General features: G+C 44.0%; 1 protein-coding gene across 4 annotated transcripts in view; it reads right to left on the bottom strand.

Annotated features, from left to right (window-relative positions):
* Positions 1-25,256, bottom strand: part of arhgef28a (Rho guanine nucleotide exchange factor (GEF) 28a) — a 44,148-nt gene that overhangs the window by 7,370 nt on the left and 11,522 nt on the right. Inside the window, exons 5-34 of one of the 4 annotated variants that reach the window (XM_030085027.1) lie at positions 23,228-23,417; positions 22,253-22,445; positions 21,962-22,031; positions 18,515-18,564; positions 18,270-18,345; positions 14,414-14,520; positions 14,068-14,330; positions 13,804-13,984; positions 12,936-13,047; positions 12,323-12,409; positions 10,815-10,857; positions 10,168-10,269; positions 9,493-9,616; positions 8,780-8,915; positions 8,652-8,707; positions 8,507-8,567; positions 8,267-8,402; positions 7,119-7,234; positions 6,474-6,614; positions 6,056-6,306; positions 5,853-5,978; positions 5,650-5,767; positions 4,909-5,163; positions 4,752-4,828; positions 4,484-4,662; positions 4,312-4,403; positions 4,013-4,198; positions 2,306-2,520; positions 1,604-1,651; positions 477-995 (exon numbers count right to left, since the gene is read on the bottom strand). In XM_030085027.1, coding sequence (XP_029940887.1) covers positions 477-995; positions 1,604-1,651; positions 2,306-2,520; positions 4,013-4,198; positions 4,312-4,403; positions 4,484-4,662; positions 4,752-4,828; positions 4,909-5,163; positions 5,650-5,767; positions 5,853-5,978; positions 6,056-6,306; positions 6,474-6,614; positions 7,119-7,234; positions 8,267-8,402; positions 8,507-8,567; positions 8,652-8,707; positions 8,780-8,915; positions 9,493-9,616; positions 10,168-10,269; positions 10,815-10,857; positions 12,323-12,409; positions 12,936-13,047; positions 13,804-13,984; positions 14,068-14,330; positions 14,414-14,520; positions 18,270-18,345; positions 18,515-18,564; positions 21,962-22,031; positions 22,253-22,445; positions 23,228-23,417 — 4,310 coding nt within the window. The remainder of the gene's footprint in view (positions 1-476; positions 996-1,603; positions 1,652-2,305; positions 2,521-4,012; positions 4,199-4,311; positions 4,404-4,483; positions 4,663-4,751; positions 4,829-4,908; positions 5,164-5,649; positions 5,768-5,852; positions 5,979-6,055; positions 6,307-6,473; positions 6,615-7,118; positions 7,235-8,266; positions 8,403-8,506; positions 8,568-8,651; positions 8,708-8,779; positions 8,916-9,492; positions 9,617-10,167; positions 10,270-10,814; positions 10,858-12,322; positions 12,410-12,935; positions 13,048-13,803; positions 13,985-14,067; positions 14,331-14,413; positions 14,521-18,269; positions 18,346-18,514; positions 18,565-21,961; positions 22,032-22,252; positions 22,446-23,227; positions 23,418-25,256) is intronic. The other 3 variants (XM_030085029.1, XM_030085028.1, XM_030085030.1) reach the window with 3 other exon arrangements.

Below are 25,256 nucleotides of genomic sequence, written 5' to 3'. Positions count from 1 at the left end.
CAGGGGAGAACAGTGCACCCTTTATCCTCGCTGCCCTCCAGCTGCGGAGGACATTTCACTGTAATGCTCTCAAATAAAGTGCCAATAATTTAAGTCCTTTTGGACACGACTGATTGGTTTCTTGAGCCCTGCGCCTCTGGTTTTTAATTATTTTGTCGGAGCTTTTATTTGCAATGGTTTAATTATCATCAATCATTAGGATGTTTATTGGTGAGTGGAGCTGCTGGAGCACCAAGACAAATGATGCTGAAATTGCTCTCATTATCGCAGGTCGTACATCAAGAGGGGATCGAGCTGCTCCGCGTAAATGAGTGAACCAGCGTAACTCAGGTTGATGGCTGTCTCGGAAACGCTGCTCATTTATGGTATTAGCTGAGAAATACTCCACGAACACTGCTCATCTATACTGAACCCTAGAAAGGATGAAGAATGATTGGGTGTATTTTGAATTTGACCGTCAGAGGTGCACCGCCTACCTGGTGCCCATCTAGAGGGATGACCATGTGGGGGATCACGGCGGGCAGGCTGCTCTGCCGCCCGTGCTTCCAGGTCTGGAGCAGCTTCTGGTGGGTTTCTAGACGCTCGCGCTCCCTCTCCACGCTCCTCTGGCCCTCGCGGAGCCGCTCCAGGCTCTGCTGGTACTCCTCCAGCTGCTCGTCCAGCTCTTCCCTCTCCTGCCTCAGCCGCTCCGCCTCCAGCTGGCACTGCCGCTCCCTCTCCTCCAGCCGGCTCTCCAGCGCCACATGTCGGCTGTCCCTGGCCTGGCACTCGCGCTCCCAGCGCTCCTTGTCCTGGCGCAGCCGCTCCTGGAGCCGCTGGGCCGCCGCCACCTCCTCCTTCTGCTTCTCCAGGTTGCGCTGCTTCTCCTGCTCCTGCAGCGAGTTGCCCCGGACGCTGGGGGGGTGCGGGCGCAGGGCGCGGGGCGACGGCCGCCCGCCGTCCTGCAGGAGGAGCCTCTGGACCTCGCAGCAGCTGTCCTGCATGGTCACCACCGCCTGGCGTGGACAGGGGAGCGACAAAGCGGTGAAGTTCTTGAACATGCACTGGTTCAGCCATCGTTTTTTCACATGGCACGCAGGCGTCCTCGCAACAGGCAGCCGGTGATTTGAAAGGCAAAATAAATCACGATCAGGCTCAGCTGGCGGCCCAGACTTTTTATGCGGGCACATCATCAAGATCTCTTTGTTACTGGCAGGACTGCGGGTTGACTGCATACACAAACAGGGATGCAAAACTTTGAATATGGAAATCACATTGTGATCAAAACCTCAAAACCCGAGCAGCCGGGCGGGACGTGTGCTGTAGGTAAATTCATAAACGTACTCGCTCCTCACAGATTTACATTTTGTACCACGGCACAGAGGGCTCTAGCACGCCTCTTAGAAGAAAAGGGATCAGTGTGATGACTCTCTGCAGCTCGCCACCTTTGGCTTCAAACAGGTCTCTGCTGTTTACTGAAGCTGCAGCGCTGCAGGTAATATTAAAGCCTGCCGCTGATAAAGCACGTACGAGAGCAAAGGATGATTCCTGGTTCGCACAGGTGACACACATGAAGAGAGAGTTTTAAAAAGCTGGTGGAGGTTTTACTGAGCGGTGATCTTACCTGCAGGCTGTACAGCAACTGAGTGAGGTGCTGGACGCCTTGAACGACCTGAAAATCACACACATAGTGCACATCAATGTCTCCAGTGGTTTGTAAACACTGAAACATTCTCAAATAATTAGCTGAAGAAGAAACTGAAGAGGAAAAAAAAAGAAAATCAATTCCAAGCTGCATTCATGCAACATGTGTGCCCCCTAGAGGCGGATTTTAGATCTACAATACTATCACAGAAATTGAAAAGGAAAAACTCTTCTCTCTCGTTGTGGTAATTTACCTCACAGGTCACACAGAGCCACAAACAGAGACATGGTAATTCTCATAAGTCTCCAAATCCATATTTAATGTCTCAAATACCTCTGGGAACTAAATGGACGTCCTTTATTATGAGCTTATCAATCATTCATTACATTAAGACCGAAATGTAATCCTAATAGACTCTGCTGAATTATTAAAACAGCTGTTGGCGATCGAGAGCCACACATCTGTAAAGACATGGAACGGGGCGGACATGCAGCCTGCGAGAGGCTTTAATCACCCACAATACCTCGAAAATACCACTGTACCTCCACCACCAGGGCAACAGTAATGGAGAGAGCAGTACGCCATAAAGCAGCATCAATATTTAACTCGAAACCCATTTCATTCACAATCACGATTCACACCACAGATTCTGACAAGAATTTCAGACACTGGAATATTTACCTTGAACTCAATGTCATTTGTATCTGTGTTTTGTGAGGACTGGAGGACCAGGGCTTCGGGGCAGCTCCCCTCGCCGGCCTCGTGGTTTTCAGAGTCTGGGGGAGGATCTACGACCGTAGCAGGACCGACTGGAAACTCGGGGTCTGACTCCAAATCCTGGCTGGGGCTCGGCGGAAAACAGGTCTGGGACGACAGTGTGGCTTTCAGATTCTCAGCTGCAAAAACACAAACCACAAGAAATCATCAACTAAAACCACAATAATATGAGAAAATAAATGTCTCCCACTGCCACTCCCACTGAAAATGAATGTTAATTTCAAAAGATTTAATTATGTTCAGAACACATTATATAAAACTTGAGTACACTGTGCTTATACAATAATCTGAGATAGCAGTGCACACCGAGACACACTGACATTAGAGTCATTACTGAAAATGCTTCCGATAAATTGGATAAACTGTAGGGTTGGAGTTCTGGCCTGGCTTTTCTATACGGAGTTTGCATGTTCTCCCTGTTCGTGCGAGGCAAGTGAAGTTACTTCTTGGCTCTAAACTCCACAAATTCGATTTGATTACTTGATTGTTTTCCAGTGGTGGACTGGAGACCTGTCCAGTGTGTCCTAATTTCACCCATTTTGAATGGCGTTGAACCAGGATGGATAAAACAGTATGAATTTATGGATAAAAATAAGGGGGAATGCATTACATATAATCTGATTCCATTTCTATTTTTAAGTACTAAAATCATAAGAGGACTTTATGACTTAACCATTTGTGCTGCTATATGTCTTGAGCTGAAACAATCTCCCATTTTCTTACCTTTTGTTGTATTTTAACACGTTTATTCAAGAATTTATTGATTGATTTTAGTTTTTTGTATTTTGCATTTCTCCTCTGCCTTTTATGTTTCCCCAGTTATTGTAGTGTTTATCCAGGTCCCATTTTTTAGTTCGTATTTTAGTTCACATTACATTTCAATCAATTTAAGTTCAACTGAATCAGGTTTGGTGTCTCTGTATGTGTGAAAAAATCTTTCTGTAGGCAAATGTCACAACAGTTTAATAGAAAAAGTAAAACAATCTCACTGTGACTCTATTAAAATAAACACACAGGCTGATGAAAAACATCCCTAAATGCACCGAACATAAAACAAGTTGCACAGAAGAAACAAAGCTTTGCTTCCTGTATCGTTCACGCTTCACTTTATCCACTTTAATTCTTCACCGCCACAACACAGAACCGTCCACATCTCCAACACATTTTTCCTCCACGTCAAGACAAAATGAGCTGATTGCAGACGATTCCACGACTTAATCGGAATATCGCCGATATTTCAAGAGGTATATAATCAAATGAAATGTATAATTGATGCAGGTACATTGATTTATAGCTGTGATGCTTTATGGACCAGTTAATGTAGTTGAATTTTACTATAATGTATTATTCCGTATCAGTACATTTCACTGGAGTCGCTTACTCTAAACAATGAAACTGGTTGTAAAACACAGTTGCATTTAGCTAGAACATTTCTTCAAGGAGGTTATAAAGGTTGACTAACATTACATAACTGTGTCTATTTGTCAAATTTTATCTGCATTGCCACAAAGTGAAAGTAAAGTTTAAGTGCTGCATAAAAATGAAAACAGCCAAAAGCTCAGCATAAATATATCTGTTTTCTGCGGGTTACAGTGTAAGCAAAAGTCTCACCCTCTTGCAGAGCCGCAGCCAGCAGCACGGCCGCCTGGGGCAGCTCCTCCGAGTGCGGCTGGGCCAGCAGTCGCGATTCCACCGGTGAAGGATCTGTCCTCCCACTCAGAACCGAGAGCTCCGCGTAGATCTGCAGCTTTTCCTCCAGGCTGGAGCAGATCTGCTGGTCCTGGCTCATCAGACTCTCTGAAACACAAGTTCGCCGGGTCAAGGATTATACAGCGCTGGCTCAGGGGTGGTAAATAATACATTTCTTTGGAGAAAAAACAAGTAAACAATGCCGCGGCTCTCTGAAAAACCTTGCAACTTTTGGATCTTCTGGAAACGAGCTTCAGCGGCTCGCTTCTCCTCCTCGGATTCACTCGCGTACTCCTCCTCTTCCTCTGGACAGCTAATAGGGGGATGAGAGTAATATTGGATAAATATCAAAGGTGAATTCCTCAGCATCCTTTTCCACAGAAGTGTACAAACCTTTCTACGGCCTCTCGAATGAGCCTCATCCAGGCGTTTCGTTCGTCTTTGGACGACGTGTGGACTTCGTACATTTCAGGCCCAGCCGCTGAGGCGCTGATCAAAAACATCCCTTTTTCTTCGTTTGCAACCTCGCGGACGATCAACTTCTGCAACGCGATGACCGGAGGCTTCTGGTCCTGAAGGATGGGGAACATATTGTCTCATCTGACATGGTCACAGGCAAGACAGTCCTTCATCCAAGAGAGTGTTTCACTAGAACGCCTACCACAGCGGCAAATGTATACTTCTGGTCTTTTTCTTGCAGAAAGATGAGTGTGTCCGTGAGGAGCAGCGCCAGAACATCTGTGAAAGTCAGAGGAAGTATTTAAACTTTGATATCAGCCTGGGGAAGCAGCACAGAGCACACAGCCCCCAGATCTCACCCTTCAGCCGCCCGGTGGCCGTCTTCCACAGCAGCAGCCCCTGGTGCTTCAGCCTCTGGCCCGGACCCATCATGTCCTGCTTGCGGAACATGTGTCCGTTCTTCAGCTTGGCCGCGCTGCGGTTCTCCATGCGGTTCCACACTTCCCGGAGCCGCTGGTGACGCTCGTATTCGCTGACCCTCAGGTCCACGGCTGCGATCACGTCTCGGATCTGAGCCAGGGCCTTGGAGAGGTCGGCATGCTCCTCTGTCCCTTCTGATGGATGTGAAGGGAAACATATAGCAAAACTGAAAGAGTTACGATGCCTTTGATCTCCACCAATAGACCAATCTAGTCCAAATACAACTGCTTTTCTTTTTTTTTTTTTTATTTGACCTAGTGCCCCTAAAAACACACACATTAAAAGTTTGTTCATTCTTTCATTCATTTATCCTTTAAAATATTTCTTTAATGTGAAATACTTCCATATATTTTAGATGCATTTATTGCAAATAAACAAACACTTTTATCTATGCAGTATTTCGCAGGATCTAATTACAGTATTTTCAGTGGAGGCCATACTGATCACACTTAAGTTTTTTACAAATGATCGGAACTTTTTAGTTTATCTGTAATGAGTGTAGAAACATCTTAAAACGATCAAGTTTTAAATCTTGATATATGTGTCTGCGTTTTGTCTTCAGCATGTACTGAGGTGAAGACAGTTGCTGGTTCGGCCTGCAGGGGGCAGTAGATACTGACCTTGTGTGTATTGCAGGATCCTCTCCAGCAGCACTGGGTACTTTGTGATCCTTTGGGTCACCAGCAAGATGCACCCTGGGATCTCTTTCCGCCGCACCAACGAATTATTACCTTGTTGCTTTAAAACATAAAATCAACAGTTAAGCTGCAGCTTCATACATTGAATCAGAGCATTTTAGAGGAGGATAAAACAGTCAAAGTACTTTGATGAAGCTTTGAAATCTCTTGTTGTGTTGCTGGAGTTCTTTGAAAAAGCTGACGGCTTCATTGTGATGGCTGCAGAACTCTCCGTAAACCTGCTTCATCTTGTCTCCGTTCTCATCTGAAAACTGCGGGAGAAAAACATCAGTGAGCGCCGCCCGCTCTCTCCGCCAATCAACGCCGCCAGAGCGGCGCCCGGGCTGACCTGCTGCAGAAGGACGTCCCCGATTCGCTGGATGAGGTAGTTCCTGTGCCCCTGGGGCTGGGCCGAGCTGTGCCGCCGCTCCTTCATGGCGGCGAAGAAGGCGTGGTGGAAGAGCAGCAGCTGATCCAGGCAGGGGAAGACCCGCTCCACCGCCTCCGTGTCCAGCTGCACCTCCTCCTTCATGCCCCGCCTGAAGATCTCGGCCATGATGTGCAGGGTCTGCAGGTGGTGCAGCTCCGTCTGCATCAGCTCTGCGTCACACAGTCGCCACACGCACGTGTGTGAACGTCACACGAAGACGCACCAAAACAAGACTGATCGGTCGCTCAATTAAAGCAATTTGAACTGATGACGTGTGTTTACAGCTAATTTCCTTCTAACGATTCACTGGCGCTTGGAGAAAAGGACATGTGCTCACCGTAGATGACGTCCTGCCTCTTGACGGCTCGCTTGTCCTGCTTCTTGCAGAACTTGTGCTCCACCGTCAGACTCCACGACTCGGCCTCGTATTCCACGGATTCGGCCGAGATGTCGCCGTGGATGAAGGAGTCCACGCAGTCTGTGCAGAGGAAATCACACCAAACTCTTTATCAGGCCAGTAAATATACAGGGGGAGCTTGTAGTTTCTTCCATATTCAAACTGATAACTTAGTGACAAAAGGAAGGAGAATATAGGTGTGTTGATCACATGAAGACAAATTTGTCTTACTTATTGAGAGTGTGTCTAAATTATATCATCAAAATAAAAACAGTATTTTTTTTAAAGCCAGTCCACTTATTAGCCGGTTTGCGTTTGATGATCTACAGCACTTTCACTGTGATGCACAGTCAGCAGATCGTTTTGCTTACTGTGCATATTTTTGAATCTTTCACTTTCCATTCATGAGAGAAAAAAAAAAAAATCAGGAGATGACCTAGTAAACTGTGCTTATCAGCATCGGCTCAGAGTTTAAAACCCTGACAATCTTTACGTGTACAGAGACATAAAATCCATGTGGAAACACGAAAGTGTTCCTCTGGAGGTGTTTTTTTTAGTAAAACAAGAGCCTCATTCATCTCTTACCCTCCCCGAAGGATGAGTCAGTGGAGGTGGAGGACACCGGGGTGGGCAGCAGCTCCTCTGATTGGCTGGTTGTTTTCAGGGAATCAGACTCGGTCTCTGAACTCTCACTGAGCCGACTGAGGAAATAAAAACATCACTTTAAACAACATGGAAAACTCCATAAGTCATGACAGTAAGTGATTTCTCTCATTGATCTGATTTTCACAGCATGTAGGAATACTATGATAAAGCTAAAATAAAGAACAGTGGATGCAGAAAAACAAAACAAAACAAACAAAAAAATGTCAGGGTGTAAAAGGTTTGAAGCATTTTCAAAACAGCTGAGTGAATCAAGAACACAAAGTTTTTCTTCTCGTTGAATTGATTCACAAAAATGGTTCAAAATGCTTCTGAGGTTGAATGTGAACCGCAGGCCAGAGATTTATTACTTTATTATTCTAGATCTACATGTCAAATTCAATATGTTCTGAATGAATGAATGAATGAATGAGTTCATTTTGGACCAAAGTTTAAAACAAAGTATTAAAAACATACATAAATAAATAATACAAAATAAAAACTGAAATTTAGAAAAATGAATAGGTAGAAGTAAAATCATACATTTTTTTCTACATTTTTCGACTCCTAACAAATTCATTTATGTGCATCAATTTTTAAATACACTCACAGTCATTTTGTCACAGTAAATGTATAAGCCAGGCAACTGTAAACACAAATTTCCTTATAACATATTTTTTTCTTAGTGATTAGGTAAAAGACCAAAGTGAAGCCAAACACTGCTGGTGAATAAATCCATTCTCACCAAAATAGAACGGCAGGAAATTTCAGTTTGATTTAGATTACTGTTTCAAAACTAAAGTCTTAATGATGTTTTTTTTTTTTAAAGAAAATCAAGATGGGTCCTCAGTCTCAGTTTGAGAACCAAACCTTACAACATGACATTAATATATCATTATACTTTATAATTACTAAAGATGCATCGTTATTGTGATAGTACTACAATACGGATGTTATATTATGAATGAACTCAACATATATAAATACATAGAAAAGCTTGAAGGGAAAATCCCTCCAATTTACATTAGAGTAGTAGATAAGTTCATGTGAATGCTGTGATAAAAAACGTGTTTTGCTTGGTGCTGACTGACCCGTCGCTGTTGGGGAAACTTCCAGACAGCGGGCTGGACTGCGTTCCGTTGTCCCTCCGCTCCTTCGGCGTCCCGGTAGGTAGAGAGGTAGAGATGGGGATGGCACACTGAGGAGGACTGTCCCTCACCGTGAAGTCTGAGGGGGAAGCAGCTGCAATGAGCCGGCCGTTCCAAACGCAAACTCTACGTTTCACCTGCAAACTAATTAAAATCCTCAGACGCGTTGGGTAATGGACTCACTCTGAGGGAGGGACGCCGTCCTGTTCTTCACCACGGTCACCGCATATTTATCCTGAAGTTTCTAAGTAATACAAATGAGAGTGCGGTGAAGGCATGTAAACAGCAGACAGGAGCAAAACTTCACTGTATTCAGAAGACGACTCACTTTGAAACATGGAGGGACAGAATCCCTGCAGCCCTTATGGACGATGGCAGTGCAGCCTGGGAAAAGGACAGGAATCATTTTTTAAAAGTGTAATTTGTTGCGCTTCCTTCGGATGACAGAAAACTCACCCGAGCAGTGCAGGAGGTCCTTTCCAGAAGCCGGTTTGTCACACACCACACACACGGTGGGGCCCAAACAGGGGCCCGTGGAGAAGCGGTGTCCATTCAGCTGCTTATCCTTGGCTTCCCGGTCTTTCCCTTTCCCCTTTGAAAACCACGCCAGAGACATCAGTGTTCCCGAAGATAGCTAAAACAAAAGGTAATCAACAACTGCGTCCAGTAGTTCCTGCTGCAGTTTTACCAGCGGCTTTCTACGTGTACAGCAGTCGCTCGTGCAACTGAGAACAGAAACGAGTCTGGAAGGAATCCCGCCTCATCCCATGCCGCTGGAGAAGCCCAGTGACACGGAAATGAAGCCGCTCGTAAACAGCCAGCGCCAAGCCAGGGACGGTTTCCAGCCTCTGTGCTGACTTGCCGACCGGGGATTAATCATTAAAAGGAAGCGGCTGGACACCGTGTTTGGTCTGTCACTCCGGCCTTGACATATTCCCAGAAACATTTCCTGCTTTTGTCTCCCGGACCGTCACATGATTCATACCTGAGTGCGAACCTGGGAATTCCCACACGACTAACGCTGCCAACGTGATATCTCACATAATTAAACACTCTGCATGCAATTTGAGCAATTAAATCACACTAAGAGTGGAGTAAAGTGTTTAAGTGTTGTTCAGCTCTTTATATTTGAAGGGAGTAGCAGTGAAGAGTGGACTGGCCGGGTTTACCTTGCTCTTGTTGCGAGTGCTGGACATCCTGCTTTTGAGAAAACTGAAGGTGCGGATGACTTTGTACTTCTCCGACTCCGCCTTGGTTGGGACGCTGTACTTATCCAAGTCCTCTTCTTCAATTCTGGACAAAAAGTTGAAAAAAATACTGCAATTACAGTGGAATTGGATTTGAGTTCAGCTAATAGGCTCACAAACTATTTGGTGGCTGGTGGGCACGAATTAGTCACAGCATCCGCATTTTCTTCACGTAAGTAAACAAGAGAGAAAAATGAAGCGCTGATGGCTTGTTATTGTGCAGGTGGTGGGATCACACACACACACACACACAGCTGTAACAGACTCATGAGTTTCGACGTTAGTCTGATCTTTCACAGCATGTTAAACAAATGTTCAGGATGTTAAAGAACAAAAAAAAAGTTCAAACTATAAATTCTTGTGCAAAGGTGGCAAAAAAAAATAAACATTAGGACTGTTAGACACATGCAACGAAGCGGAAGACAGTTTTTTTTTTAAGCATACTGTTAAATTACATGAGGAATTTAGGTATTTCCTTGCAGTTAGGAGGGAAAGGTTACATGTGGTTTATTGTCACAGATGTGTGCTTCACGCTTTAGTTAGTATTTAAGAACCGAAGCTAAAATAAAAAAGGGGCTGATTTCCCACACCACGTACTCTTTGAGAAACTCAGAAAGCGTGAGATGCTGGAGCGACTCGGCCAGCTCCATGCTGCCCTCGTCGTCGGCAGACTGGGCTCGCTTACGAAACCTAGCGTCCCTGCAGAGAGCAGCACACTATATTTCTCTTGGTTGACATGAGGGGATATTACCTAGTTTATTTAGCTCAAGAACCTTTTTAGTACTGATGCATGAAGGGCCTGGTCACAGTTTCAACATTAAAAAAAAGACACAGATTAACAAAAGAGGAAAAACTGTGTGAGGGAGACTCAAAGATACATGGATAACTGGATGCTACTTTCCTTGAGGGGGGATAAAAACAAAGCGTGAAAATAGCTGAAAGAATAATATTCATAAAACAAGCTCTGCATAACAAGGAACGAAGAGTCTTATCATAAACAACAGCAGAACGCAGACTGTCACCAAGCAACAGGGTCTTCATGGTTATCCACATACGCTGCTCCCAGCACTAATGGTTACATATCTGATGGAACATACCTGGATTTTAATTAAGCACAAAAGCCCCACGGAGACAAGCTGAGTCATTCAGAGCAAGAAAAAAAAAAAGAAAAGAAAAGGAAAACAATGTGGTCCAGAAAAGAAAGTGCAGTGACGCAAATATGAATGAATATAAATCATAAATACCTTTTCTCATGTGGCTGATCAGACCCGCTGGGGGTTCTCTGCTCTGTGAACACAGTAAAAGGAAAAAAAAAAAAAAAAAACATCAAGAAGTTGTTATGGCAAATTTGCAAAACAGTAAAAGCGCATAAATATGCATGGATTAAAATCAAACGCCGGTCATCTCTGTGATGAAGACCGGCAGGAGAAAAGACCAAACTCAATGCAGCTGCAAAATAAGGAAGCTTCATTCTAAATGTCACACAGGCTCTGAGTTCATACACACTCAGGTTTCATTTACATGTCGGAGGAGCTGGTTGTTGTCAGAACTGCTTCATATAACATCTGATTATACCGGCAATTGATATGCAAAATGACACAGACAATCCTCGGGCACTTAATCAGAGAGGGACGATCCGAATGAGAGCAGCAGACAGTGAAGCGCTGCTGACCACTCCTCTTCCCTTTCCTCTGCAAACCCGGGCTGCCGCTGCATCACCGTGAGATAGAGCAACGATCAGCTGTGTGATTAATGTATTGAACGAGTTGTAACTCAATTACTCTTTAAAACTGGGTTTTGCTCCCAATGGTTTGTGATTTATTAAAGAGCTGCTGCAGCCTGAAGACAAACACATAGATTTCCATTCGGGATATTTAGAGGCAATCGTGCTTTATTAACTTAAAGAAGTTTTCTCCTTGGAAAACTTTTGGACTCAGATTAGTATGCAGTTGTTGATTTGTATTGTGGTCATTTTGCTAAAGTTTAATAGTTCATTTTGGGTTTTTTTTTTTGGTGGTAGTTTGTGTTGCTGTCTCACAGTGATTAGATGTGTGTGCATAATGTGTACATTAATATGTGTGTTATGTTTATGTGTGTGTGATAGGACGTGCGGGTGTACTTGCATGTAATCGAAGCTGAATGTGCATAAAATAATCAGTGTAAGTGGAATAAAAAAAATGAAAATATGGTTAATGTACTTTTAAAGTTTGCAAGTCCTGGATAGTGACATTTTGCAGCCGCTGTTTTTGATTTTAAATTTCGTATGTGGACCCTGGCAGAACACTATTATTGGATTCTGTTGCATTTTCATATTAGTACTGATAACATGGAGCCACAAAATGAGGTAAAGAAACTGTAAAAAAGGAAAATCACAGCATGAATCATTCACAACGATTTGATTCTCTCTTCCACACAAGAAGTGTTTTTACTAAAATTATAGAATTATATATACATGCCACACAAAAATCAGTGTACAAATTAAACTACACACTCAGCAAATGTCATTGCAGACTAAAAATTGTGATTATGTACAAGCACAGTTTTTTATGCTTAAAAAAATCCTCTAAAATCAGCAGGATTGGGTGTGTTTGTGACCATTTTCACCATAATCCCAAACACACAATGAAGTTTCGCCTTTTTGAAGGACTTTAACCTCCCACAGAAACGCGGTGACGGCGTGAGGAGTGCCGTGCCGGGCCGGGCCGGGCCGGGGCGGGGCGCGGTGTGACGGCTGCAGGTGTCCGGTACTTACTACCAGGGTGGAGCAGAGACAGAGATTTAGACAGAGAGAGGGCCTGAAGGAGAGATCGGCTGTGGCTGACACTGTGGAGCACGGCATCTACAAGGCACAGTGGACAGAGGGCTGCTCACACGTCGGCGACAGAGGACACACGCACTCGCACCGCGTACACTCAACTCCCAGCGTCGCAATTCACAAAAATAAACTCTTCTTCTGTCTCATTTGTTTTAAACACTGTTTGAAATGATGAGTTGTGGCTCGACTGCGACCGGTTGTGTGCCAGAGCATTTCTTGGCAAGATCCGAGTCTTCAGAGATTAATGTTTCTGTCTCTGAGTTCGTCAAGCAGCCTAAACAATCATCTTTTCTTTCCTTTTGTACAAATTAACTGCTCAGACGTTCAGTTCAAATTGCTGGCATCACGTTTAAAATCACTTGGAGTTGAGTGTACAGGTCATTAGTAGTGAAGGTAAAAATCTAGGTTAAATTCAACGCGACACAAAATTAGCTTCAACCGGTCACATGAGTGTCACCCCATTAGTGATGGAGAAAAAAAACTACGGGCGTTAGTTGGAAACGAAGTTAGTTCTCCAGGAGGCTGGATGCTCCCAGCGGGAGCGACTGACCTGGGTGGGTGTCTGGAGCCTGGGGGTCCCGGGGAAAACGAGTCGGACGCAAACTGATCTTGGAGGAAGAGTAGGAGTAGGAGCGCAGTCGGATGCCCTGGTCAGCCAGTTCCTACAGAACCAAATAAAAACATTAATAATAATGATAATGACGAGAAGCAGCGAGGAGAAACAGAGGAGACTTGATGGAACAGATCCAAATGGAAAATCAAAGAGTAAATCTGCATTTTAACATGACATTTGCACAATCATAGAAAGAAAATAGGCAAATTTGATACAGTTAAAAACTATTTTTCATTTTATCTTTATGATTAGCCTGCACTCAAAGCTGCTTGAAAAAGGTCACTCAAAGTGATACCAGCTCATTTCTAATCTGATCACGAAAGCAGCAGTTTAACAGCTCATTCCAAAGGAAAACTAGCAAATAAAAATTGTGCACTTCTTAAACTGTACTGCGAATAGCAAAGAAAAGCAATGAATATATTGTGTAATATTTTCTGGAATATTACAATCTGAAAAATATAGATTTCCCTCATGTTACAGAAAAGATTTAAAGGTTTTTGGATTTGAAAAACAGGGCGAATGTAGTTAAAGATCGATTTATAGAGCATGATATATATGTGTCGTGCTTTCAGGACACAAAGACGTTCTTTTCAGGAGGTTAGGATGGCTCCTACATGGACAAATAGACACACACCTCGACGTAAAAATCAACTTACATATCAAAAAATGCCATCTGGGACCACTAGAGGGACCTTTATTACAGCAGAGTGGAACTAAATAAAACACCTTTAACATACAGTATTTCAATACGGTGCTGGAAAGGTACTGATAGTGAGATCAAACACGTGGAGACAGTGTAATTTACTTCAGAGGTGGGTTCACAGGCGGATGTGGACTGGCTGCGAGTGCAGGTGAGACCGGCGGGAGGACGACAGGATTCGCTCGGGTCGTCGCTTCCCCTCACGTCGGGTGAGAGCGGGGAAAGCGGAGCTGCCGGCTCCGGGCTCTCTTCTTCACTGTCCACCTCCAGGGCGACCAGACTGGGACTGCGGTGGAAAAACCAAACGCTCGATCATCACATGGATCAGCACAGGGAGACGCACAGACGCGCTGGAAACAGGTTTAAAACCTGAGAATACAGCAGTCCATGGGGGGGCTGTCTCTGGCGGGGGTCTGCCGCTCTGAGGAGGCCGGACGGTTGAGCCGGAAGAGGGCCTGGTCCAGAGGGGAGAGCGGAGGAGAGCAGCGCAGAGGGGGAGGGGGCGAGCCTTCCGAGTACGGCGGAGGAGTATCGGTGGCCAGAAGGAGGTCCTCCGAGCTGACAGAGTCCCACATGTCGGTCCCCGTGCTGTCCCTGGTCACCCCGCTCACCCTGTACGGAACGCCATCCATCTGAGGAGATTAAAAAGACGCCGTTAATACATCCAAAGCAAGGAATAATGGCTCCAGTTTTGAATAAATAAATGATGTACGACCTGCGAGACGATCTGGTTGCCGTTTTGATTCATGGGCTGTGGAGGATTTGCGGCCTGCTGGGAGAAGTGGAGTTCCACTGCGCTGGGCTCCAGGCGATGCCCGTTCACTGTGACAAACAGGGTTTCAGTTCTCAGGACGGATTCACTGCGGTTTACAGTAATTCAGAGATTACTTCTTCCTGCCTCGCCAATCCATTTTTCCAAGTTAAGATCATCTCTTGTGGATTTTATTTTTTTTCTGCCGCTGAATGATTTACCGTCAGTGGTGAGAAGCCCTCTCCTGATTACCATAACTCACCCCAGGATCAGACACACGCTCATATGTCAAGCGAGCAGATTTCAGTATAAAAAACTAATCACACATCAGATTTCACACATAAAAAACACACATCAAAGTAAATATCTGGGAAAAACCGATGAACAGCATGTCAGAATTTTGGAATCTTAAGTCAAATTTACATTCTTGCTGCTTTATTCTCATAATTTGTGCTTTTTATTCTCAGCACAATGCATTAATCTTTCACTGTTTAAATGTCAGGGCTCAGAGTGAAGAGAGGAAAATGTGATGAGATGCTGCATAAACTCCCGTTTGACCTTTAAAGGATTGTTTTGCTAAGAACCTCCTCATATCATCCTCACCAGCAGGCTGTCTGCATTTTTAGGAGTTAAAAAAAAGTGACTTTGTGTCAACTTTTGCTCTCTTTTATGTGGGATCGCTGCTCGGTGTTTATGGAGACTTCGGTTTGTGATAGTCGAAAAGACAGATTCTAACATCTGGTTAGGTTGATTCCTGAAAATCTTCTCTGTTTTCAGGATATTACAGCCTTGCTTTGGTTTGAGAAAAATATTGAGTTCACAAGTGTTTCGTAATGAAGACGTGAGGTGCTAATTAGTTTATTTTATTAGTCAAACAACTTAGCAAGTTAAAATTTTACACTTCAATGATTCAGTTTTATTTGTGTAGCGCCAAGTATAACAGTGATTTCAAGGCACTTTGACAAAGAAAAAACCAGACAGTTTCACAACTCATCACTTAAAAATGGCAGAAGGTTTGTTTGCTTTTCCAAATCAATCAAGAAAAAGTCCTAAAATATAAGCTTTGGAACTCAAATTGAAAAACTTCTCCTGAAAAGACGTTTTTCGTGGTAATGTCTGGTTTTCGACCCAGCAATTGAAAATAAAAATCATGCTTCAAATTGAAAGAATTGGCTGATCAACACTGCTTATCAAAGAGTAACAAAAAAAGATCTTGGATTCAGTCTTTTATATCTGGCTGTCTCTAAAAATGAGCCACGTACACCAAAGTTATGATCAAAAGCATGTTGCAAACCTGTTCGGTTCAAATGTTTCAATTCAACATGAATGACGATGTCCTGAGATCTTCGCTCACGTTGAACTGAAACTCACGGAAATTCACAAAAATTTCCAGCTGCTCGTAGATCGGTGAGATTTTTAAATGTGCACAGTGAATGTACGAACTCAGCGGCGTCCCTGCTGTATGTTTATGGGAGTGGTGGATGGTTTGACTGCTGCAGTAAAACAATGTGGAAAATTGCCTCCCTTGATGAGTGCACTTTCCACACAGACTTTGAAGTCTGGACCGGCCACGGCCGCTCTAATGTAAGGGAAATCCTGGGCATCACAGAGGCATTTCCTCTCCGCTGCTCTCAAACACTGAGACTCAAACATACAAGTCAAACTTCTCGTATCCAGTCATGGCTTTTGTCCTGTTTTTCTTCATACGGCTCGGTCTGCGTGCTTTCTTTCTATCAAGTATGGTCCACAGACACAAAAAAAATCTCTTCTGTATTTCATTTAGAAGCTGGTGGCAGATTGAAGGAGCACCGGTCTCAGCCGGTAGACTAATCTTCACACCGCTCCAACAATAACTGACACTGCTGAGTTATGTCGGTGAAACCAGAGAAACCTTTATGATCGTCCCAGCAGATCTGGAAAAAACAATAACTCTCGATGACAATTTGGAAAATGCAGCGTCCTTGAGGCGCTGTCATCACAACTAAAGCATTCGGGTCAGCGGCGAGTCTGATAACTCCGGCAATAAAGAGGAAAGTCTGCTGAAAAGCGAAACATTCAGACTGTGTGTTTTCACTCAGCACTGCTGCACAAAGTCACGCAATCACACACGCTTGTGCCATTTAGCGTCGCTGTAGCAGCCAAAACCAGCCCATCAGAGGGTCAGATCCAACTCATGTGGCAAAGCTAATTCAAAGGAAGAAGACAATAACTACATCTTATAAATACGAGTTGTCCTCTGTGTTCTGTTCTCTTTTTGTAAGATCATACCACAACACGGCCATCTGGAACTGAACAGCTCATTATAGCAAGATGCAGCAGTGAAAGCAAGCAGTTTTTCAGGAAAATGACATCTGCATCAGCGCATGCTGTGAGTTTGAGGGAGCAGGAAGCAGGAGTTGTGCTGCTTGAGAAGCTTTTGCCAACACTGAAGGAACTCCTCAATCTCGTTGACTTCATTTACAGATTTTAACGAAGTACTTTGACAAACAAAATGGCATTTGTGATGGGATGATTTAAAAAGCAAGTCTAAAGAAGCTGACTTTTTAGGGGGTTTCGTCAAAAAAGTGAGTTTTGAAAAGTTTTTGACAGAAAGTACAGATTTTACCGTCATTATCTAGATAGGAAGATGATATCGCAGTCGAGAGGCCCTGATGGAAAAGACATGATCACCTTTGGCAGTCAAACCCGACTTTGGGACAGTCTGAAAGGTCCTGTCAGGACATCTAAGGCTTCACACAGACTCAAAACATTACTGTAGCACAGAGGAGTGCAGGGTTTTTTTGTTTTTTTAAGAAATACTATCACAAATGATCATTTTTAGAATGCTTTTGCTTTTTTTTGCACTAAAACTGGGAAATTTTCAATATCTTAAAAATAACACTTAAGCAAGCTGAGCTCAAATTGGGCTTCATCCTAGTTTACAATGAGTTTGACATCCCTGTGAGAGTTTCTCTTTTTCGGTAAACAACACAAAGAAAATCAGCATTCACAGTAACTGAGGAAACACCCAGACCATCCCAGCATCTTCTTTAAAGTTTATACTAGCCCACAAGGGCTCACACTCCCAGAGCTCATACAGTTCAGCGTATGCTCTTCAAAAAGAAAATTTGAGGTTAATGTATGTGTCAGAGCTAAAATGCCAGCTTTTAAAAGAGGGGGACTTTTGTTTTTTTTTTTTTTGCTTGTTAACATTCTTGCTTCAAGTACACAGCTTCCACTGTCCGACAAATGGGGCGGTGGGGGAGGGGACGTTTGTGGGACACGCCAAAGAGAGCGAGAGAGCGCGAGAGAGAGAGAGAGGGAGAGAGAGAGAGAGAGAGAGAGAGACATCCCCCAACTCAGACAAAGTTTGAGTGGGACAAGCCTGACCCAAATCCCGTCTTTGTCCCAGTGACGGGGCGGATTCCTGGACTCCTGAGCTGAGTCGTTGTGGAGGCGAGAGTGGGCGAAGACCTGATCGGCTCTGCCTCCAGACAGAGACCCGGCCACTGATGCGTCCCCCTGATGAAATCAAACTGCTCCTGTACCTCAGACAGAAAGGCCTGCATGGCTCTCTATTGATTTCCTATGATGTGATTCAAAACAGAGCTTCGCACAGCGTGCCAGCAGCAGAAAACGATCCCAGTCGAGGCTTCTCAACCGGCTTATTGTGTCTTGTTCCCACACTCTGCTGATCAGTGCAGCCACAAATATGCTGTTGTGTTTTCCTAACATATATTGCCCATTCATCATTTGAGGCAGATGCCAGAGTAATATTGCAATAACATTGAAATGGCGAAAATATTTCGGTCTGGAAGAGAAGCGAAGAGAAGAGAATTACCAGATAATTGGGATGGATAGCCTTCGTCGTGAGCATCGTCATCATCCAAAGACAGAACAAGCTGTTCTTCAAAAACCTTTAAACAAAGCAGAGAACACAAAAATGCAAGCGTGTCTATTAGGAAAATCGAATTATGTCGAAAACAATACAGACACACAAACACACACACAGTTGCATGCAACGACCAAGAAGCTGATCAGCAGTATAAACACTGATTACACACAGCGGTCTTCACGAGTACTCACACTGTCCACCAGCGCTCGCTCGTCCACACGGAGCTCCTTGCTGATGAAGCCTGCGTAGAAGAGAAGCCAGAAGTTGATGCGTGTGGGAAAAATAATCCGCTTCTCTCTCACATCCCCTCCAGGAGAGTCCTGGAGACAGATCCCTGTCAGGGACTCTGCTATCCAGGAACAGAAAACTACACCGACGTGTTGTTGCCTTCACCCAAAGCAGCAGGTACAGAAAAAAAAAAAGGAAGAAGAAGAAAAAAAAAACAGTACACACACCCTACTGCGAAGTTGCTATTTCGAGAGGTCGGCTGCAGATCAATACTGAAGGACACTTCCTGCTTCCTTTTATCAGTCAATACTGCCATCCGCCAATGCTATGATTCACCCAGAAGAGGGGCCATAGGCCTGGTGAGTGGCACAAAATGTGCACGCATGTGTGTGTGTGTGTGTGTGTGTGTGAGAGAGAGAGAGAGAGAAGCAGAAGATTCACCCTACAGACCTGCGAGGGTCTGTCTCAGTGTGTGGTTGCATGCTAGCCTGAGCACGTCGCTCCAGGAGGAAAAAAATAAATAAATAAAAAATACAATATGCTTCTTGGGTTTTCTCAGTGCTCTCAGAGGAAGAGCAAACACACATGCGGAGGAGAGTGTGCCTTTTATGGAATCTCTTGGAAGTGTTTTTCTAGTCTCTTTAGGATGCGAGTGATGGATGTCCCGCCGTACTTGTGTTTGCTCGAGTGAATCTGCGGCGGTTCATTTTCCGCTGGCCTTCCAGTCAAAAGTCCCTGTGCTTGCATACCGCCACGCAGACGCAGCCCGACACGAGCGGCTTGTGCACGCGAGGGCCGGTCTGATGGCACCACCAGGGCTACAACCAGTGATTATTCTTGAGTTCTGTTGTCGTCACACTGAATCGCCGTCCAGATTTAGAGAACAAATTGAATTTTTTCATGTCTGCGCCGCTCTTTATGAAGAGTCCTGACCCTCATATGAGGTAAACTGTCGTCTCGCTACAAACAGATCAGGCACATTCTGAGCCGATGACGTTCAGCTGAACTTTCAATGCTTATTTTGTTGCTGCGTTTGGTAGATGATGCAGAAAAGGATATGAAGATGCTACAATGTTTCACCCGGCGGCTTTTTTCAGCCAGATACGAATAAGATCAATGATCTGAGCCTCCACAGGCCTTCCGCAGATATCAGGAGCAGAAAAAGAGTATTGTGCACATATGATTTCAGCCTGTGAAAGCAGAGAAATCGCTTTTCATGTGGTACTGCTGAGGAAATCTCAGCTCCTCCTCCCCTGAACACACCAAAACCTTTTAATGTTTTTCTAATACCTTTCATAACTCTTGGCAGCACATTGTTAGCACATTCTGAGCCAGTGACGCGAGGCAGCTTCTCTCCAGCTGAATTTAAAAAAGAGAGACGCTACTTGTCAGTTTGTAGTTTCACTTTGTAGCAAAAAGAAATGGAATGTTAATAAAGGAAACTTATCTCCTGAACCGAGCACGTTAGATGAACCACATGCAAGCGAGTGGCGAGCTTTGATTGTTTTTTTTTCCACCAATTTCACCTGGTTCTTTTCTACAGATATGCATTCGTATAAACAACAGCAAGGATTTTGAACATGTACATTAAAAAACAGCAACTATGAAACAAATTACAGCACACTGCAACAGATAAAGTCCCTTTAAGTTCTCAGCATACCGACGATACCACTGCATCAATGACAGACCAGAGCGCACCGATTGGTTCAGAGGATCAAGCATTTCAGTTGAAACGAGTTTCAATACCAGGAGCGAGAAAAAGACTCCAATAAACCAGTAAAGTTAGCGTCATGTTACACAGGAACAGCGTTCATAAAACAGTGTGGTTTTGTCAAGGCGCCAAAAATACAAGGGCGAATGTTAGTTTTGGCCGCGATATTTTATACTTCGTCTTTCAACACAGCTCATGTCAGAAAGTGGCATATTCACTTTTACACATGAGGCACGCCCACTCAAACTCTGAATCGCGTAATAGTTCGATGGAAAAAGGTTTTGCCCGTGTGACGTGTCGCAAAACCTCCCACGCCGGGGCTGAGAGAAAAGAATCACATGCTTTTTATAGCGCTTTCCAGAGAAAAGAAATGGATCTTATGTGGCTCAAATTCTTTGAATTCCACTTCTGTCAAATGTTTTTTTGTGATCTAATCTTCTTCATTTCTTCTTCATTTTCATTTACATTGGTTTTATCAACTGTTAAAGTGTTTAACCTGCAGCTGTACGCGGCAATGTGGGATTTCATATGACCAGTACGTCAAATAAAACGCACTATTATTGCTATTCCTCACCTTCCCTCCAGTTCTGATGCTGAAACTTCAAGCTAACTCCTTCAGACTGACGAGCCGGTGAGTTTTATTTGAATACACTGCCACTTCTAACCTCCTGCAACACTTTAACCTGCATCAGGAGAAAACACGCTTTCAGCAAAGCGAGGTCTTCCTACATGAAGGACTGTTCACCCTGATGTCAGCGCGTCTGCATGTCAAGCTGTTGTTGTTCACAGTTACTGTTACACAACTGGATCGTCCATGTGACAGACAGCATGTGGCACCTGAGGGACGAGCCGCACGTGTCTGAACTGAGCTCATCCATCTCTTATGAAGCAGCGCTACCGGCGAACAGCCGCTTCATGCAGATGAATGTAAATAATCGTATTACAATTCTTCAAACCAGGGATCCTGATCTGATATTTTGGACGAAGCCGAGCACTTTCTGCTCTCAGAAATGGCAAATTAAGAAGTACCTGTTTGCCTTTCCTCTGCTTCTGTACATTATTTGAAGGAAGGGGTTGACTTTTGAACACAAGTATATGCACGTTCATTCTTCTCATTCTTCAAACCGGCTGGATAGTTGTCTGAACGTCTTTGAAGATGATTCAGAGTTACAGTGAAAAATCAAAGCAGCTGATGCAAAAGATGAAGAGAATGATGGTTTTAGAAACAAAGAGATCAATAATGGGCAAATGCCCTCAAGATGCATTGTGTATCAATAAAGACAGAAAAATGTTTCCTCTTTTAATGTCGTATTTGAGTGCAGTTCACTGTATGCCGATTCTGTTGTTCTCTTTTTACTTAAAAGTTGAATCAACTTTTGCAAAAAATACTTTTTCACTCATTTCTACTTCTGCTTAACTAAAAAAAATATGGCAACTGCTGTCAGCACAAAAGCAGTAATACTCTTCTAGAGGCAAAACGGAAAGTTAGTTATCTGGGGTGTGATTGGATATTTGGTGTCACTGCAGCAGTAAGACTGAATGATCGGTGCTTTTCTCTGTTGAGAAGTTAACATAAAAAAGAAAGGTCTCTACCATATACAGCTCAGGACTCAAAGACATCTAATACACAATAAACATATTTATATTAATTTACATTCAGCTCTTCAAACCATTGTGAAATACTGAAAAGGTGCCTTACCGTCACTAACTGGCTTTTCTTCATGTTTTTCTTTCCTTTCTTCCTCGGTCACACCTCTGAGGACATCGGTCTGGAACAGAAGAGACAAATATTTAGAAACATGTCCTTGCTATAATCTGATTAATTTGATTATGCTATCATGTTATTTGATTGTGGCCTTGCAATTTTAACTGCAATCTTATCTCAGTTTGTAATCTCCTAATTTGGCTTCTCACTGTTTAAATGAGTCCAAACAGAATCAGCCATACATCACATCTGCTTCAGCCGTGTCTGAAATCAAAGTATTCTCACCAGTTTGAGGACAGTTTGGTCTTTGAGCCTCTCTCGGAGCGTCGCGATGCAGTCGTGGGGGAAGCTGCTGGTCGTGCGCTGCACGGTGAGGGCCGACGTGTCCGTCACGGGACAAAACCTCAACATGCAGGCGGTGTCGGACCACACGCAGCACACACCCGGCGCAGGCCGGACGGCGGGACCAGGGGGGCCGCTGAGGAGACGGAGAGAAGAAGCAAAGGCGGGCACACTTGGGATGAAAACTGGAGTTCATGGAAACAGTGAATCAACGCTAACATAACACTTCATTCGTGTAGCTTTTTATTTATCATACTATATTATGATAAGTGCACATTTGTCACCACTCGGTTATAAAGTGTATTTGTAAAGCTTCATCTCCACAGGTGGAAATCTGGAAGACTAATCATGCGCTGCGCTGATTTGTGGAACATCTTGTGCACATTTCAGCACTTCTCAAGGCAAGCTGCCAGCGTTTTTCTCAAAGTCTTTTTCCACACATGAAGCAACGACTGTATATCATGCAGGCTATCAGCAACGGTGTTTAATTATCTAGCTGATTAAATCCAACTACTGTGTGTCACAATTAATGGACCGTAACAGATTCAGTGGTGAGAAACAGTTCGAGACATCCAAAGTGTTTGGTGTTTGGTCACATGCTCACTGTAACTAGGAGGCTTTCCTGCAACAGCAGTGATATTTAGACCGTGACTAACAGGCTTTTGGACCGTGTCTTGTTTCTCGCAGCTTATTAATTTAAGGAGCAACTAAATGCATGAACTTTGCCTGCGATAAGATCATAATGTTCCAGGAAACTTCCTAAATGGGGAAAAAAAAAATCACTTTAATATGGCTTGGGAAGCAATTAAAAGGCATTTCTCTGAGTAACTGACGGGAAACACATTATTCTAAGAATGTATTACAGTAAGACCCTCACAAATATGAGACGAGGGTTCAAGAGGAAGGTCAGAGCCTTACGCTGCCAGCGCTCTGATCATGGCGTCCTGTCCACCTCTCTGAGCCAGCTGAAGAGGCGTGTCGCCCTCCTCGTTGGGTAAGGTCAGCGTCCTCCGACCCGCCGGCTGGTGGATTAAGAAACGGGCGAGGTGGACCAGACCCAAACGCACCGCCAGGTGGAGGAGGGTTTCTTTGGGGCGATGTTCAAAATCTAGAAGGGGAAACGGAAACAAACATTATTAGGTCATTTCAGAATTTTTATGGATATTTGTTCGCTCATGTATTTTTTTTTTTTAAATCAATTTAGGTAATTTATGGTTCATGCAATGGTTACATTTTAAAAAATCTCTCAAAATAGCTTTAATTTATTGTACTTGTTCCTCAGAGGTGAACTAAAGTGATGCTTTTTTGAATAATCATGCTCCGATTTTATGCTGAGGGAAAGCTGACACTGGCTGAAGCTCCTCGCTGCTTCTCAGTGGTGTATTCTGAAACACAAGCAGGTTTTTAACCACTGGATAAAAATCTAAACAGGAAATTGTACTATTTTTACATTTTTGTTATAAAAACTTACACTTTCATAAAAGAGATACGACACAACAAGGAATGTTAAAAGTGCTGAAGCTTCCCTGCTATGCCAAAAATATGACCTGTTTTTATTCAAAATTTACAAAGATCAACATCAAGGATCTCCCTGCTCCTCTACAATACAGCTGATTAGATCGGATCCCGGTATTGCACACACATTTTTCTGCACCTGAAGGGATCATCTGCTACTTATGTGTGGAATGCATGGCAGTAGCAGGATATGCGGGAGGAGGAAGAAAGGCTCTGAGTTATGAAAAGGTCGCAGTATATCAACAATATGACGACCTCGACGAACTGGATGCTTCAGGGAGCAAACACCTGCCGCGAAACAGCTGCTGTCTGCTCAGGGAGTGTAAACAGCCGGCACAGGGACGCTTCGTCAGTCGTAACTCTGCGAAGATGACGGATAACCACGCACATGCTGCACATCACGTTTTCGCAAAACTAACCTCGACGGAAAAGTCTGCTTGAGAAGGAACTGTGCGTCCTCGAAAGTTTTATCATTGCTCTAAATGTGGCTGACGGTGAGCGCATTACTATCTGCCCAAACTCCGACGCAAACTGAGCCGGATCCAGAAACTTTTCCTTTTCCTTTATTGCCTTGAATTCTGTCGGTGTCCTGAGATGAACTGAAACGGCCCGTCGCCTCCACAATGGTGCGACTAATTGCGACCCACTTTCAGAAAACTGAGAGGAGAGAACAGCGAACATGCGCTTCATGCAACGTGCGCTCCACAAGAATGTCATTGTCAGACTGTTGTTATTTCAGATTCTGCCCTGAAGGGAGAGGGGCAAGACAGCGTGTTTGCATTTGCACCTTGCTGGTGTTTTGCATGTGCGTTTGCATGGACGACGCCGTCTCGCAGGAAGACACATGCTAAAACCGTGAACGGCTGGTAGCAGGACATGATATTTGTTGGCTCTGCTCGGTCTGTGGTCTTATTTCCTCATTGAATATAAACAGACTGGAACTCTGAGGAGACTGTAAAGTCATGCACTGACTGCAACACACATACTTTCTTAATAAGATGCAATCTATTAAACGCTTAGTCCAAGCTTAAGACTAAAAAAATACGAGCAAAAGAGGACTGTGGGAGTTAATTTATCAGGCAGAAAAGTCGGAATGATCGCTCAAATCTGACCAGGAGGGAATAATGGCAGTAATTGCTCCATCTTCAGAGCACGCTGTCCGCTCCGCGGCTGGCTGGTCCTGCGCATCATGTGATTCAGGAGGTGTGCAGTCATATCACATCACATTGGAATCAACTGAATAAAAATCAGCTGACCAAATCTCCATGCAGTTTAGACTATCCTGCAGGAGAGTTCCTGTTAGTAGAACACTGGGTATGGATAAAGGGTCACATGCACACCGTTTGCACAATTTTCCTCCAAGCCGCAACAGAAATTTAACCGTTAAAATAAGCATAGCAAAGCTCATGCATGCAATTGTGCGATGCAAACA

This window comes from Salarias fasciatus (genome assembly GCF_902148845.1).
Source record: "Salarias fasciatus chromosome 7 unlocalized genomic scaffold, fSalaFa1.1 super_scaffold_4, whole genome shotgun sequence".
NCBI classification, from domain to species: domain Eukaryota; kingdom Metazoa; phylum Chordata; class Actinopteri; order Blenniiformes; family Blenniidae; genus Salarias; species Salarias fasciatus.
The sequence above is the reverse complement of the archived record's forward strand: the minus strand, read 5'-3'. Positions and strand labels throughout refer to the sequence as shown.